The sequence below is a fragment of the Watersipora subatra genome, chromosome 1 (genome assembly GCF_963576615.1).
Source record: "Watersipora subatra chromosome 1, tzWatSuba1.1, whole genome shotgun sequence".
NCBI lineage: Eukaryota > Metazoa > Bryozoa > Gymnolaemata > Cheilostomatida > Watersiporidae > Watersipora > Watersipora subatra.
This window is the reverse complement of record NC_088708.1, coordinates 70,349,751-70,361,922: the sequence shown is the minus strand read 5'-3', so window position 1 is coordinate 70,361,922 and position 12,172 is coordinate 70,349,751. Positions and strand designations below refer to the sequence as shown.

The following is a 12,172-nucleotide window of genomic DNA, read 5'->3' as shown; positions in this document are numbered from 1 at the left end:
TTTTGTTTTCATCCATCGCGGAAGTACTCTGGCTATTTTCTCTATCTCATCACTGTCGTTGAGGGCTTTCAGTTTTGGCACTGAAATCATGGCACTTTTGATTTGTGACAGGAAGTCTGGATACTTGCGTAACTTGTTACCATCTGTCACACCAATGTTTGGCCAGTTTTCTAACTTTGTTCGAATAGCACGAGCTATACTGCTATCCTTGCCATACCTTCTTCTCAGTTGCTTGCGGGCATCCTTATATGCAGCTTCCGAGTTGAGTGTAAAGTAGCCTGATATGCAGTCTTTAGCTTCTCCACTCACATATTTTTTCAAATACCTAAGCGGCTCTTTGCCCACAAGGCCTTCAGCTTCTATATAACCTTCAAAATCCATCTCCCAGTCATTAAACTCTAGTGGGTTCCCGGTAAAAATGCTGGGTTCTAGAGCTGTGCGTTTAGTGCTTTTCATCGTTGTGACAAGGCATTGTGCAAGCTGGTGAATGGGTTCAAGGTCATTATGTGTTTTTGACTTGACATCTACATTGCCAGGGTTAGGTTCCCTCGGTTGTGGTAGGTCGCCTGGACTATGTGACCTGAGCTCATCTGATTGTGGTTGTTGAAGTGTGAGATTTTGGATCTGCACTGCAGTCCTGCTAGAAATAATTAGTGTGGAAAGCGGAGGTTGTGGTGAACGTGCGTTGCCAGGCTCTAGTCTTTTTCTTGTAGTGCCTTCTGTTATATCCGTTTTAAGGCGATTCTCAGGTTTTGTTGGTGTACTGGTAACTGAACTGTGTGGAGATTGTAATGAAAGAAGTGAAATAGGTGCTAATCTCTGCCCGCTTTGCTTTCTCTCGTTGTACAACCTAATTTTTTCCTCCAGCTGCTTCCTCATCTTTTGCATTGCTGCTTCTTCATCTTGCAGCTCTTTCTCTTCATCTTGTTGAACTCCCAATTGCTCTATCTTTTGCTGTAAGTGCTGCTCCACTGTTTGAAACTCACTGATATGCTCAGTGTACATACTTGTAACAGTTGTATCAACTTTATTGTCAGAAATAACTTGCAAGTCCTCATACATTGAATCAAATTGATTACGAAACTCATTTAGCTCTGTCACATCATTTTGTAACGTTTCAATGCTAACATCAACACCATCAATGTTTTTTCTAGCCATATCGATAATATTCTGGTGATCTAAAATGGTTGCGCCGATAATGTTCATTAGCTGCATAGCGTCATTGGACTTCTTTAATGCAGCCAATCTTGAAGAGCGTCTAACAGTGCTTTCACTAATTATAGCAACATCTACATTATTGTTAGCAGTACTTGCTTGCTGATGACTAGTAGTACTAGCACTATCCGAACTGCTCAGTTTTTCAGTTTCAACTTGATTTTGCAAACGTGTACCTTTGCTGTCCGTGTCTGAGGCGTCAGTATGTGACTCCACCGTTTCCTCGCTCAGCTCGGCATCGGCCATCCCGGCGCAGCACAAAAACACACAAGCAGCACCAAAAATTAATGAGTTAAGCCAATACCGGTTAATTTCTAGCGCAAGAGATATTTTTGTTTTTAGATTTTGCGTAACAATTCAAAGTGTCAGCCGCTTTCAGATACAGTCAACCTTACAATAACTGAAAAAACAGACTCAAATGATGCACATTTACGTAGAATAAGATCCTACTAAAAGTTAAAACGGTTTGAAGCAAAAACAACGTGAACCCAACTATTTTATGAAGTGTAATTGCCCTACGAATAAATCGTGAGAGTGTTTGTGGTATGAAGTATCATCAAGGTTCACAAACAAGTTGTATGATTGCACTAATACAATCTGATAAGTTGGTGATCTGTTACTATTGATCAAGTAAAAGTGCTATATATTAGCAGGCAAGAGTGTTATTGCATATAGATATGCAAAGTGTTTTGGCAAATGGCCACTGAATATTGCCAACGGCTACTTAACTGTTGTGCTATGAACTCAGGCTTGTGGTGTTGCAGCAGATTGGGTCCTTGGTGATCCAAGTTCTCTGCAGCTTTGTTTCTTGTGCTCAGGGTTGCGGTCGTACAGCAATCGTCTTCTCTTGAGATAATTCTGTAGCCGTGCCTTCGCTTGCTTATGCTCAGGGTTGCGGTCATACAGCAATCGTCTTCTCTTGAGATAATTCTGTAGCCGTGCATTCGCTTGCTTATGCTCAGGGTTGCGGTCGTACAGCAATCGTCTTCTCTTGAGATAGTTCTGTAGCCGTGCCTTCGCTTGCTTATGCTCAGGGTTGCGGTTGTACAGCAATCGTCTTCTCTTGAGATAATTCTGTAGCCGTGCCTTCGCTTGCTTATGCTCAGGGTTGCGGTCGTACAGCAATCCTTCTCTTGAGATAATTCTGTAGCCGTGCCTTCGCTTGCTATTCTTTACCTTCTTTTAGAAAAGACTTCACTTTCTTGTGCTAAGGGCTGCGGTTGTACAGCAATCGTCTTCTCTTGAGATAATTCTGTAGCCATGCCTTCGCTTGCTATTCTTTACCTTCTTTTAGAAAAGACTTCACTTTCTTGTGCTAAGGGCTGCGGTTGTACAGCAATCGTCTTCTCTGGAGTCGGCTGACTTATTTGAATTTCAAGATATAACGCAACGGGTCAACGCAACGAGCCAACGCAACGGGCTAGCGCAATGGGCCAACGCCACGGGCCAACAGTAAAAACATATAGAATTCACCACCAACATTCATAGATGTGTTTGAAAAAGTTTCTACAATATATACTATATATATATTATCCCACGACCAAACAAGAGTGAAATGATTGATTGGGAGAATTATAATAAATGCACATGTGCACACAACTCCCGAAAAATTATCCGTTAACGGCCGTCACCAAACCCTTGCAACGAAATCCTATCAACAAATTTAACTATTTTTCAGTGAAGTCGTTTAAGTATAATAATGATACAAAACGCATATAAACCTATTTAAACATGTTACCAAGCCTTTGAAAGGTTACCGCAAATTCCTAAAACTAACTCATCTGATCGGATTATACACAAATAGACAGATTTTTTTGGACGAAGGTCGCCACAAAACGCTTGAAAAGCTTGGATTAATAAAAGTTAAGACCGGAAATTGAAACGCCGGGCGACAGAGAATAGAACGATAAAGTCTTGCGCATTTCACACAAAAAAACGTGCACTTTTCACCAGTCTATAGCATTGTCGAATTGCCAAAGGTTTCGGCAATTAACATAGGAGTACAGAAATCGTTTCATTCTTGCCGATTTCAATTTTTTCATTTTCAATTTCATTTGCCGAGATATTTGAATACTTTCGCATTCTAACTGATGTCCAACGCAGTGTCAGTAAAGCAAATGACGATGATATTTTTTAACGTTTCTTATGAGATTATTACAATAATTAATTATAAGTTTGGATGACTACGGAACAATGACTACGTAGTACAGAGTTTCTAAAAATCTATATAAATATCACAACTTCAGGATATTGTTAGCTATGCCGTTTTGAAATGTAAAAAAAATTGTGCTTTGGATTTATATTATTACTATATAAATAATATTGGTTATTCTAATAATATCAGTGCATTTTACTTCTAATACTGGCCAATATTGCATTTCTCTTTTTGCAGGAGAAGAGATATAAACATATAATCTTTTCCGTTCATTATTGCTATTTGTTGTATATAATAACACCCACACCCAGTACATTACAGCTACCATTGCAGTTATCCTATTTGACTGCTAATATTGCATTTCTCAACCATCAGTACCCTTTTCTTTTTTCCAGTATCACTTTGGTCGTGGGCTGTATGACAGTAGAATTTCTAGTATATATACATATATATATATATACATGTATATGTAGGTAGTTTTTGATGGATAAAAAGTTAGCTGTAATTAACATACATGTATATTTAAATGAAAATACTTTAATCTTACTGAAAAAGGCTAAAGCTATATTTGATGTATAATTTGTATACAGAATTAAAGAATTGTAAAGAATTAAAAAAATTAGCTTAGACAAGTTACAATACCTCAACTGGCTGTAAGTATCATCACCCGGTTTTTATCTTAATATTGTATATTATAATATTTGTATGATTTATATATTTCTTTATCTAAATTTTGTATATTACACACACATCTGATGAATATGTACTATTTTTCTCTAAGTACGATACAGTTTTAGAGTATATAGAGTTATAGATGTATCTCTAGTATTTGTCTAATATGTTATTATTAGTTCTATAGAAATATTGTTCATCAGAAAGACAAGATTTACAACAAGGTTATGTTAGATGTATATTTACTTCAAATAAAACAACTGTCTGTTATCCAACTCTTGGCTGTAGAAAGTAGCTTATATTGATCAGTGTCTGCCCTTCTGTACGTCGGGTTAACTATTGTCAATCATCTACCAATGTAACTCTGGATATCTATTCTACATGGTCAAGTTTGTAGCAAACAACCATTATATGCTGATTAGTGAATCTCTTATATTTGAGATTTATATTTGTTTTGTTTACGTTGTTTATTGAACTTTCAAAATATGTCAAGTTACTTATGTGACATATATTTTATTGAATACAGCTTTCGTTCCCGCCAGCCGCTCTCGCTGTCTTTAACAGCATCTTTATAATAATAATGCTCCCTCTAACCAAGCGCCTCTACCGAGCATGCTCTCGCAAGATCAAGATCATGACCTACAGGCGTCTCTGCTTTGGAATGTTCCTCGCTACTTTGGCTCTCGTGGCCGGAGGCGCACTTGAGTTTCTGCGACGCAGGGACATTTACTTTTGCGGATATCATCATCAATTACTAGGTATGGCTTCAGGTGGTTTTCTCAGTACCTACTGTAATAGCTATTTACACTCTGATGAAATGTAAAGCTGATGAGTAACATAGACATCTGCTGTGACTAAACACGTCAATGTTGCTGAATAGCCGCTGTGTTGACGAAATAGACCTGGTTGCAGGCTATGACATCTTTGATAGATTGTCTAGTATCATTTTAGAACATTGTCTTTGTATCATTAATTAGGATAATCAATAATTTGCGTGGTCAATATGTAAAGTATAAAAGGAAAAGTTTGTCGTATGAGATGAATTAAATAAAGGAGAAATTCGGTTTTCAATAAATTTACTCAGATAAAAGATTAGTCTCAAATGTTTTTTATGTAGCGCTAATTGACGGCAGCACATTTTGCATATCAGTTTTATATCTCTGCTCACAGATCCATAGTTGTTCTGTCCAACACCTTTTAGCTGTCTTTTAAAAGTCTCTAATTAGACAACTGATGAAAATGGGATCGGGGTTACTTTCATTGCGAATGAACACTTGTGGCTAATTTTTACTGGCATTGATCATCAACCCATTTCTATATAGATGACATAGTCAAGCAGTCTACAACGAAGGCAGTAGTTGCAAATGACACATGTCATCGCTGTGTCTAGCCGTGGCGTAACCCTTTGAAGAATGGGAATAAAATAATTTGGAGAAATAATTTCCCACTTGTTCTTACGAGCGAGTAAAGTCGGTTTTCAAGTTTCGCTTTGTTTTTCCATACTTCCAGTGTACGTATGATTACGAAGGTTCAGGAGCTAAGTGTGGTACAAATTTTCAGTCGGATTTTCTATGTTTTAAGTCGATTGGACTATCAGCTCTTGAGATAGTGTCAAAATGTGGCACTTTTAACCAACCAAAAAATAAAAAATGGCTGCTGACAGAACAGTAGTTCTTTTCGTATTTCTGAGCTTCCTGTTTGGGTAAGATTGTGAAATTTTTTTGCCGCTTTGTGAGATATAGGTCTATATGTTTTCAGTATAATTCCAAAGTTTCCAGATGATTGAATGGTGAGTTTTTGAAATATTGCTAAAATATCAAGGTGCTTCTAACCGACCGAGAAATTTAAAATAACTGCCTACAGAACATTAGTTTCCAATGACACACTGATTAGAATTTTTAGTAATAGAGATTCAAATTGACAAAACTAGAGAGCCTCTTCTCCTTAGCAACAAGAGCTCCCTACTAACACACTCCTTGATTTTCTATTCATAAAAATATACACTATCACTCTCGGTCCACATCAACCATTATCTAACTAAAACATCACACCTTTGAAAGAGTGTAAAAAGCCTATTTACTACATTTCATTTCTATTTCTTCATCATATTCTAAAAGCTTGGAGCTTTAAAATGCTACTCAGCTCAAAAGGAATTGTCTTTTCCTAAAAGCTTTCTCTGGCAATTGGAAGTCGTCAATAGAATCAGGGGACTTGTCTGTGTAGAAAAGGTCCAACTTTAAAGTGTTGATCTTTATCTGTAGATAGCAACTGCATTGATAGAAATTCTATCATATTTTATCATAGAATAGTGAACTTTGGTTGATACTTTTTCAAAGTAGGTTCTCAAACGCTCAAGTCATGTGATCCATTCAATCTCCAATAGATTATGCATAAGTTTGGTCTACTGATGTTTTTCAGGTCACACCGTGTACGATGTCTCTCCTCGTCTCTCTATCTTTTGGCAAATTCCTCAGTACTGTCTGCTCGGTGCCAGCGAAGTATTTTTCATTGTCACAGGTTTGTACCTACTGCCTATCAATCAAGCCTATCCTAGATTAGTGCACAGTTCTGTCAGTCACAACACATGTTAAAAATACAAATTTGTAGTTTAGCTGCTAGAATGGTCTCTAGTCATCACAATTATTACAGTTACTGCTGACGTCGTCGATTCTCCTTGCGGATGAAAATAACAATTGCACATTTTCATCATACTACTCAAACGAGTTCTGAGTTTCATTAAATTAATGAAATTCAGAACATATTATTAGTTCTGTATTTTTGTGCAGGCGCAGTTATGCTTAACTGGACGACCCACTTTATTTGTAGAACGGCTCACTTACATCTGTATTTATATACAAAGTTTTTTTGTAGACGAATGCAACAATCTCAAATCTTTTTGTGCCCAAACTCTCCGAACGAGCAGAGTTTTGGTACGATTACCAGTTTTTCTGCAAACTTCAGCTAAATTATTAAAATATATTTTAGTGAGAAGGAAGTCAGCATTTTTTCTTAAAGCGTTATATTTATAATTTGAACACAACAAATTTGAAACTGTACGCAGGCGTTCATCTGTGAACAGTCTGCATACATCAACATATATATTATTTATCGGTTTTTTGTTTTATGTATTCTTTCTGAAATTCTAAAAATTTTACTATCAAAACTTTTGTTTTATTTAGTTGCTGCTCGGCAAGAGACTCCATTTTGAGTGCCCATACAATTTTGTTATAATTGTATTTTAATTAACCTTTTAAAAGCAAGTTATTGGTACTTCGTTTCTGTCATTTTGTGCACTGTCGCTGTTAATATTTAATGTAGAGTTTAGTAGGTGTGTGTTAGCATTTCTCACAGTCTCTACCCTATTGACCTTTGACTTTAGCTGTTAGGTAACTGCTGATTATCAGAAAACTGAACCATCAGGTTTGCCGTAATAGGAAGGCTAGATTAAGATGAAGATAGCTTTCATTCATCACTATGTACTGGATTCTCCTTTAAATATAAAGTTGTACAAAGTTGTTGTTGATTTTATTAGAAAGTATTAATATTTTTTAGAGCTGCACAACAATTATAAAATTGATCGCGATTAATAACTGGTCTGAACCAGTTAATCTACGATTAATCTTAGAATTAATCTAGCAAAAACCTGCATATTCAAAAACAAATAATACAGCTACATATAGGTTAATTATATTTTAGACAATTGTTAGCAGTAGAACATGTTATGTACAATGTACATAGGTTACAATGTAATAATTATTATGAGTATGAAAACTGTCTATGAAATTCTTTAATTAAGTCAGCCAAGAGTTGAGGCAGCACAGTTTATTCACATTATCTGAATAAAGAGATGCCCTCTTTCTACATACAATATTGCCAGCTTTAGAGAATAGACGCTCACAGGGGACAGTAGTGCCGGTAGTCAGTAGTATTAGTTATTGTCTGTGACAGCTAGTGATGATTTCGGCGCGGTGGGATGAGAATTAATTAAAATATATCTTAATGATGATGTGATGTGGTGGTAAGCAAATTCTTTCTGGCATACACTGCACTTCGCTTTCTTGTTTATGCTTTCAATGGCTTACAGAAATGCGCTACTTAGGGCGGAAGACATTTTTCTGCTTTCATGTTCCAATAAAGTGTCACGCTTATATTACTAATATTCTGAAGCTGAAATATGATTGTGACTTTTTTGAAAAATGAAAATACATGTATAATTTACTTGAGAAAGTTTTTAAAAACAAACAAAAATAAACTAGGATACGTATTAAATAATACTGAAATCACTTTTGTTGCTATTAACTAGAAACATGTTCAAACAACTAACAACACGGCCGCTTACAACTAGATAGGCTCGGTGCTTGTGCATTGTACAAACAAGTTTAATGTTAGCGACTCACTTTGTTTTCATAGTTGAGTGCAAAATAATTGTGGTTGTAATTTATTGGTAAGAAAGTGTTGCTTGTCATAATATTTATTTGTTAGTAAATTAAATGGTAGTAACCTGCTACGTTAGTAATGCATGGTACTAAACAGTACAAAGGAAAGGAACCACATCAAGATCATCACCTCGGGTGCATTTTAATTGAAGATTAATTGGCCCAACTCAGTTAATCAGTTATTTGTATTAGTAGAGTTAATCGTTTAATTAACGCGATCATTGTGCAGCTCTAATATTTTTTATCATTTGCAGTTTTTTTTTTATGTTTAAGTTGATCTTACTACTGGATCACCTCAATACCAGGTTACCAGGATGTTTCAAGATTAAAAGCGACAAAACTTGATCCAAAATACATGTAAAATGACGTCATTAGTTGCGATCGTTGTTATAGTTGATATCGGCTATTGCATTCAAGTTGAAGCATTACGTGTCTCTATTCTGTCGGTCTCTCTGCAACCACGGACATCACAATCGCACTTTCGATTGAGCTGAGCATTTCAACCGTGATCCTGGCAGTCAGATCGTCTCATACATTGAAAACAGTTGCAAATGATAGAAAAATACTGATACTTTCTGGTAAAATCTACTAGAATTTGGTACAAGTTCACCTTTAATTGTTACTATTCCACTAGTCTGGTTCAACCCGTACTGGAGTCTCATGAAGATAATCAGTATGTTTCCACAATGCGGTTTGCATCAGTTCACATCTGTCTGTTTGCATCAATTCACATCTGTCTGTTTGCATCAGTTCGCATCTGTCTGTTTGCATCAGTTCACATCTGTCTGTTTGCATCGGTTCACATCTGTCTGTTTGCATCAGTTCATATCTGTCTGTTTGCATCAGTTCGCATCTGTCTGTTTGCATCAGTTCGCATCTGTCTGTTTGCATCAGTTCGCATCTGTCTGTTTGCATCAGTTCACATCTGTCTGTTTGCATCAGTTCACATCTGTCTGTTTGCATCAGTTCACATCTGTCTGTTTGCATCAGTTCGCATCTGTCTGTTTGCATCAGTTCGCATCTGTCTGTTTGCATCGGTTCGCATCTGTCTGTTTGCATCGGTTCACATCTGTCTGTTTGCATCGGTTCACATCTGTCTGTTTGCATCAGTTCACATCTGTTTGTTTGCATCAGTTCACATCTGTCTGTTTGCATCGGTTCACATCTGTCTGTTTGCATCAGTTCGCATCTGTCTGTTTGCATCAGTTCACATCTGTCTGTTTGCATCAGTTCACATCTGTCTGTTTGCATCAGTTCGCATCTGTCTGTTTGCATCAGTTCGCATCTGTCTGTTTGCATCAGTTCACATCTGTCTGTTTGCATCAGTTCACATCTGTCTGTTTGCATCAGTTCATATCTGTCTGTTTGCATCAGTTCACATCTGTCTGTTTGCATCAGTTCGCATCTGTCTGTTTGCATCGGTTCACATCTGTCTGTTTGCATCGGTTCACATCTGTCTGTTTGCATCGGTTCACATCTGTCTGTTTGCATCAGTTCACATCTGTCTGTTTGCATCAGTTCACATCTGTCTGTTTGCATCGGTTCACATCTGTCTGTTTGCATCGGTTCACATCTGTCTGTTTGCATCGGTTCACATCTGTTTGTTTGCATCAGTTCACATCTGTCTGTTTGCATCAGTTCACATCTGTCTGTTTGCATCAGTTCACATCTGTCTGTTTGCATCAGTTCACAAGATGGAAGCAGCAAAAATCGCAAGTTAAGCGAGCTTTGTTACTCACAGATTTCTACTGAACGTTTCTTGAGAAAGATGGACACGACGCTTGAGGATGATGCCTAAGGACGCGCCGTGCATGATATTCTATTTTAAACATTGTCCAGACTTCTGTCATTCTTATATTGATTGAAGCAGTTTTTAATGCGCCTCGCCATGACATCGGTCATAGGAATCTTTTTCTTTAAAGTGCCAAGGTTGATCCGGATCGTGCTTATGTCCATTCAAACGCTTATCGCACGGTAACTCAATGTGAGCACAACTCCAAACGCTTATCGCACGGTAACTCAATGTGAGCACAACTCCAAACACTTATCGCACAGTAACTCAATGTGAGCACAACTCCAAACGCTTATCGCACGGTAACTCAATGTGAGCACAACTCCAAATCCGCATCATCAATGTTGTGGAAACATAGTTAATAAATTTTGTAATTATATTATTCAGATGTATGATTATCTGAGTAGCCACATATGTTTCTTGTGGTGTATTCCTGTGATCTAACTACAGCAATCGCTCATGCTTCGGGGTTACATCGCAGGACTGTCCGCGAATACGAACTTCTGAGAAATGAAACTAGATTTTTTAAGTCTGAATCATGATATTAACACTTCAAAAAAATTAAACTGTTCTCTTAACTTTCACAATTACTATACATGTAAGTACGTGCACATGTACATTTACATGCAGCTTACTAGTGTGCTATACAGTTTATACTGAAATCTGTAAGAACTTGATTATAACTGGACAGAGAAGCATGACTAGGATGAGAATCAAAGACGTAAATTAAATGTTAAATATTTTTGAGCCAATCAGCATCAGGATTACAAAATGATGGAAAGCGCTGATTTTCTGAAGATGAAAAGCGAGGAATAGTCGAATTCCATTTAATAGTTAAAAAGTGGTCTAAAGCTATTCCTGTAAAAGATTCTATTTGTATCAATGACATCAACCAGCCCCTTGCTGGTCACTTATATCAATATACTCTGCTCCACATTGATATCTTAGCAACAATACTGACAGTGTATTACTATACCTATTCAAATGAAGCCTACTGCTGGTGTAGAGAACCATTCTGGAGCTGCTTAAGTGGCAATACAATATACTGTATTGCTGTACATTGCTGACACTTGAATTTATTCGTTTCAAAACAAGAGAGCAACTATGAATTTTAACCATAAGCTATCATTATTAAATGAAAATGAAGAAACTCTAGTGGCTGTAATAGTTAAAGACACACAGTAAGAATGATCGCTGTAATGCATGATCGGAAACATCATTGACTCCAAATAATATTTGGAGTCCAGAAGTACATCATGATTGTTTGAAGAACTTAGACTAGCATTTTGTAAACGATAACGCAATTATTTTTTAATTTTATTGCGTTACTTTTCAAAATCGTAGTTATTGTTTAGCCGTGGCCAAATGTGCATATACGGTTTAGCAAAAATGTACTATTAACAACATTCTTGACAATTGTTTTGCTTGACAGTTTTTAGAACAAAAAATTGTTTTTGTCTATTCAGGCAAACCTGCTGCCTGTTCAGGCAGCAGATTGTTTCTCTGAACAAGAATCTGTGGTTCAGGCAAAAACAACAGATTGTTTTTAACCTGAACATAACTCGACTGAACGTTTAAAAAAATGCTAGACAGTTTTACCCATAGATATATATACCTATAGGTATATATATATATATACATACATATATATATATACCATAGGTATATATATCTATGGTTTTACCCTACAGACAAATCTATGACTGCTTACGTATACAAATATTGAAAATGGATACATTAATAATTTGCAGGAGAATTCATGTCATGTTGTACAGAGTTTGTTTAGGAATTGAATAACAAGTGCTGACTATCATATCTAGTGTCAGCTCACTCTACCGTAATTCCTCATTGCATAAGGGCTGTTCTGTATCTCATGGTATATATACAGGTAGTCCTATTATA

The 12,172-nt window shown here is 36.7% G+C and overlaps 1 protein-coding gene across 1 annotated transcript in view; it reads left to right on the top strand.

Moving 5' to 3' along the window:
• Window positions 1-12,172, top strand: part of LOC137385523 (solute carrier family 15 member 4-like) — a 33,005-nt gene that overhangs the window by 20,139 nt on the left and 694 nt on the right. The window contains exons 7-8 of the mRNA XM_068071998.1: window positions 4,569-4,800; window positions 6,461-6,559. Coding sequence (XP_067928099.1) covers window positions 4,569-4,800; window positions 6,461-6,559 — 331 coding nt within the window. The remainder of the gene's footprint in view (window positions 1-4,568; window positions 4,801-6,460; window positions 6,560-12,172) is intronic.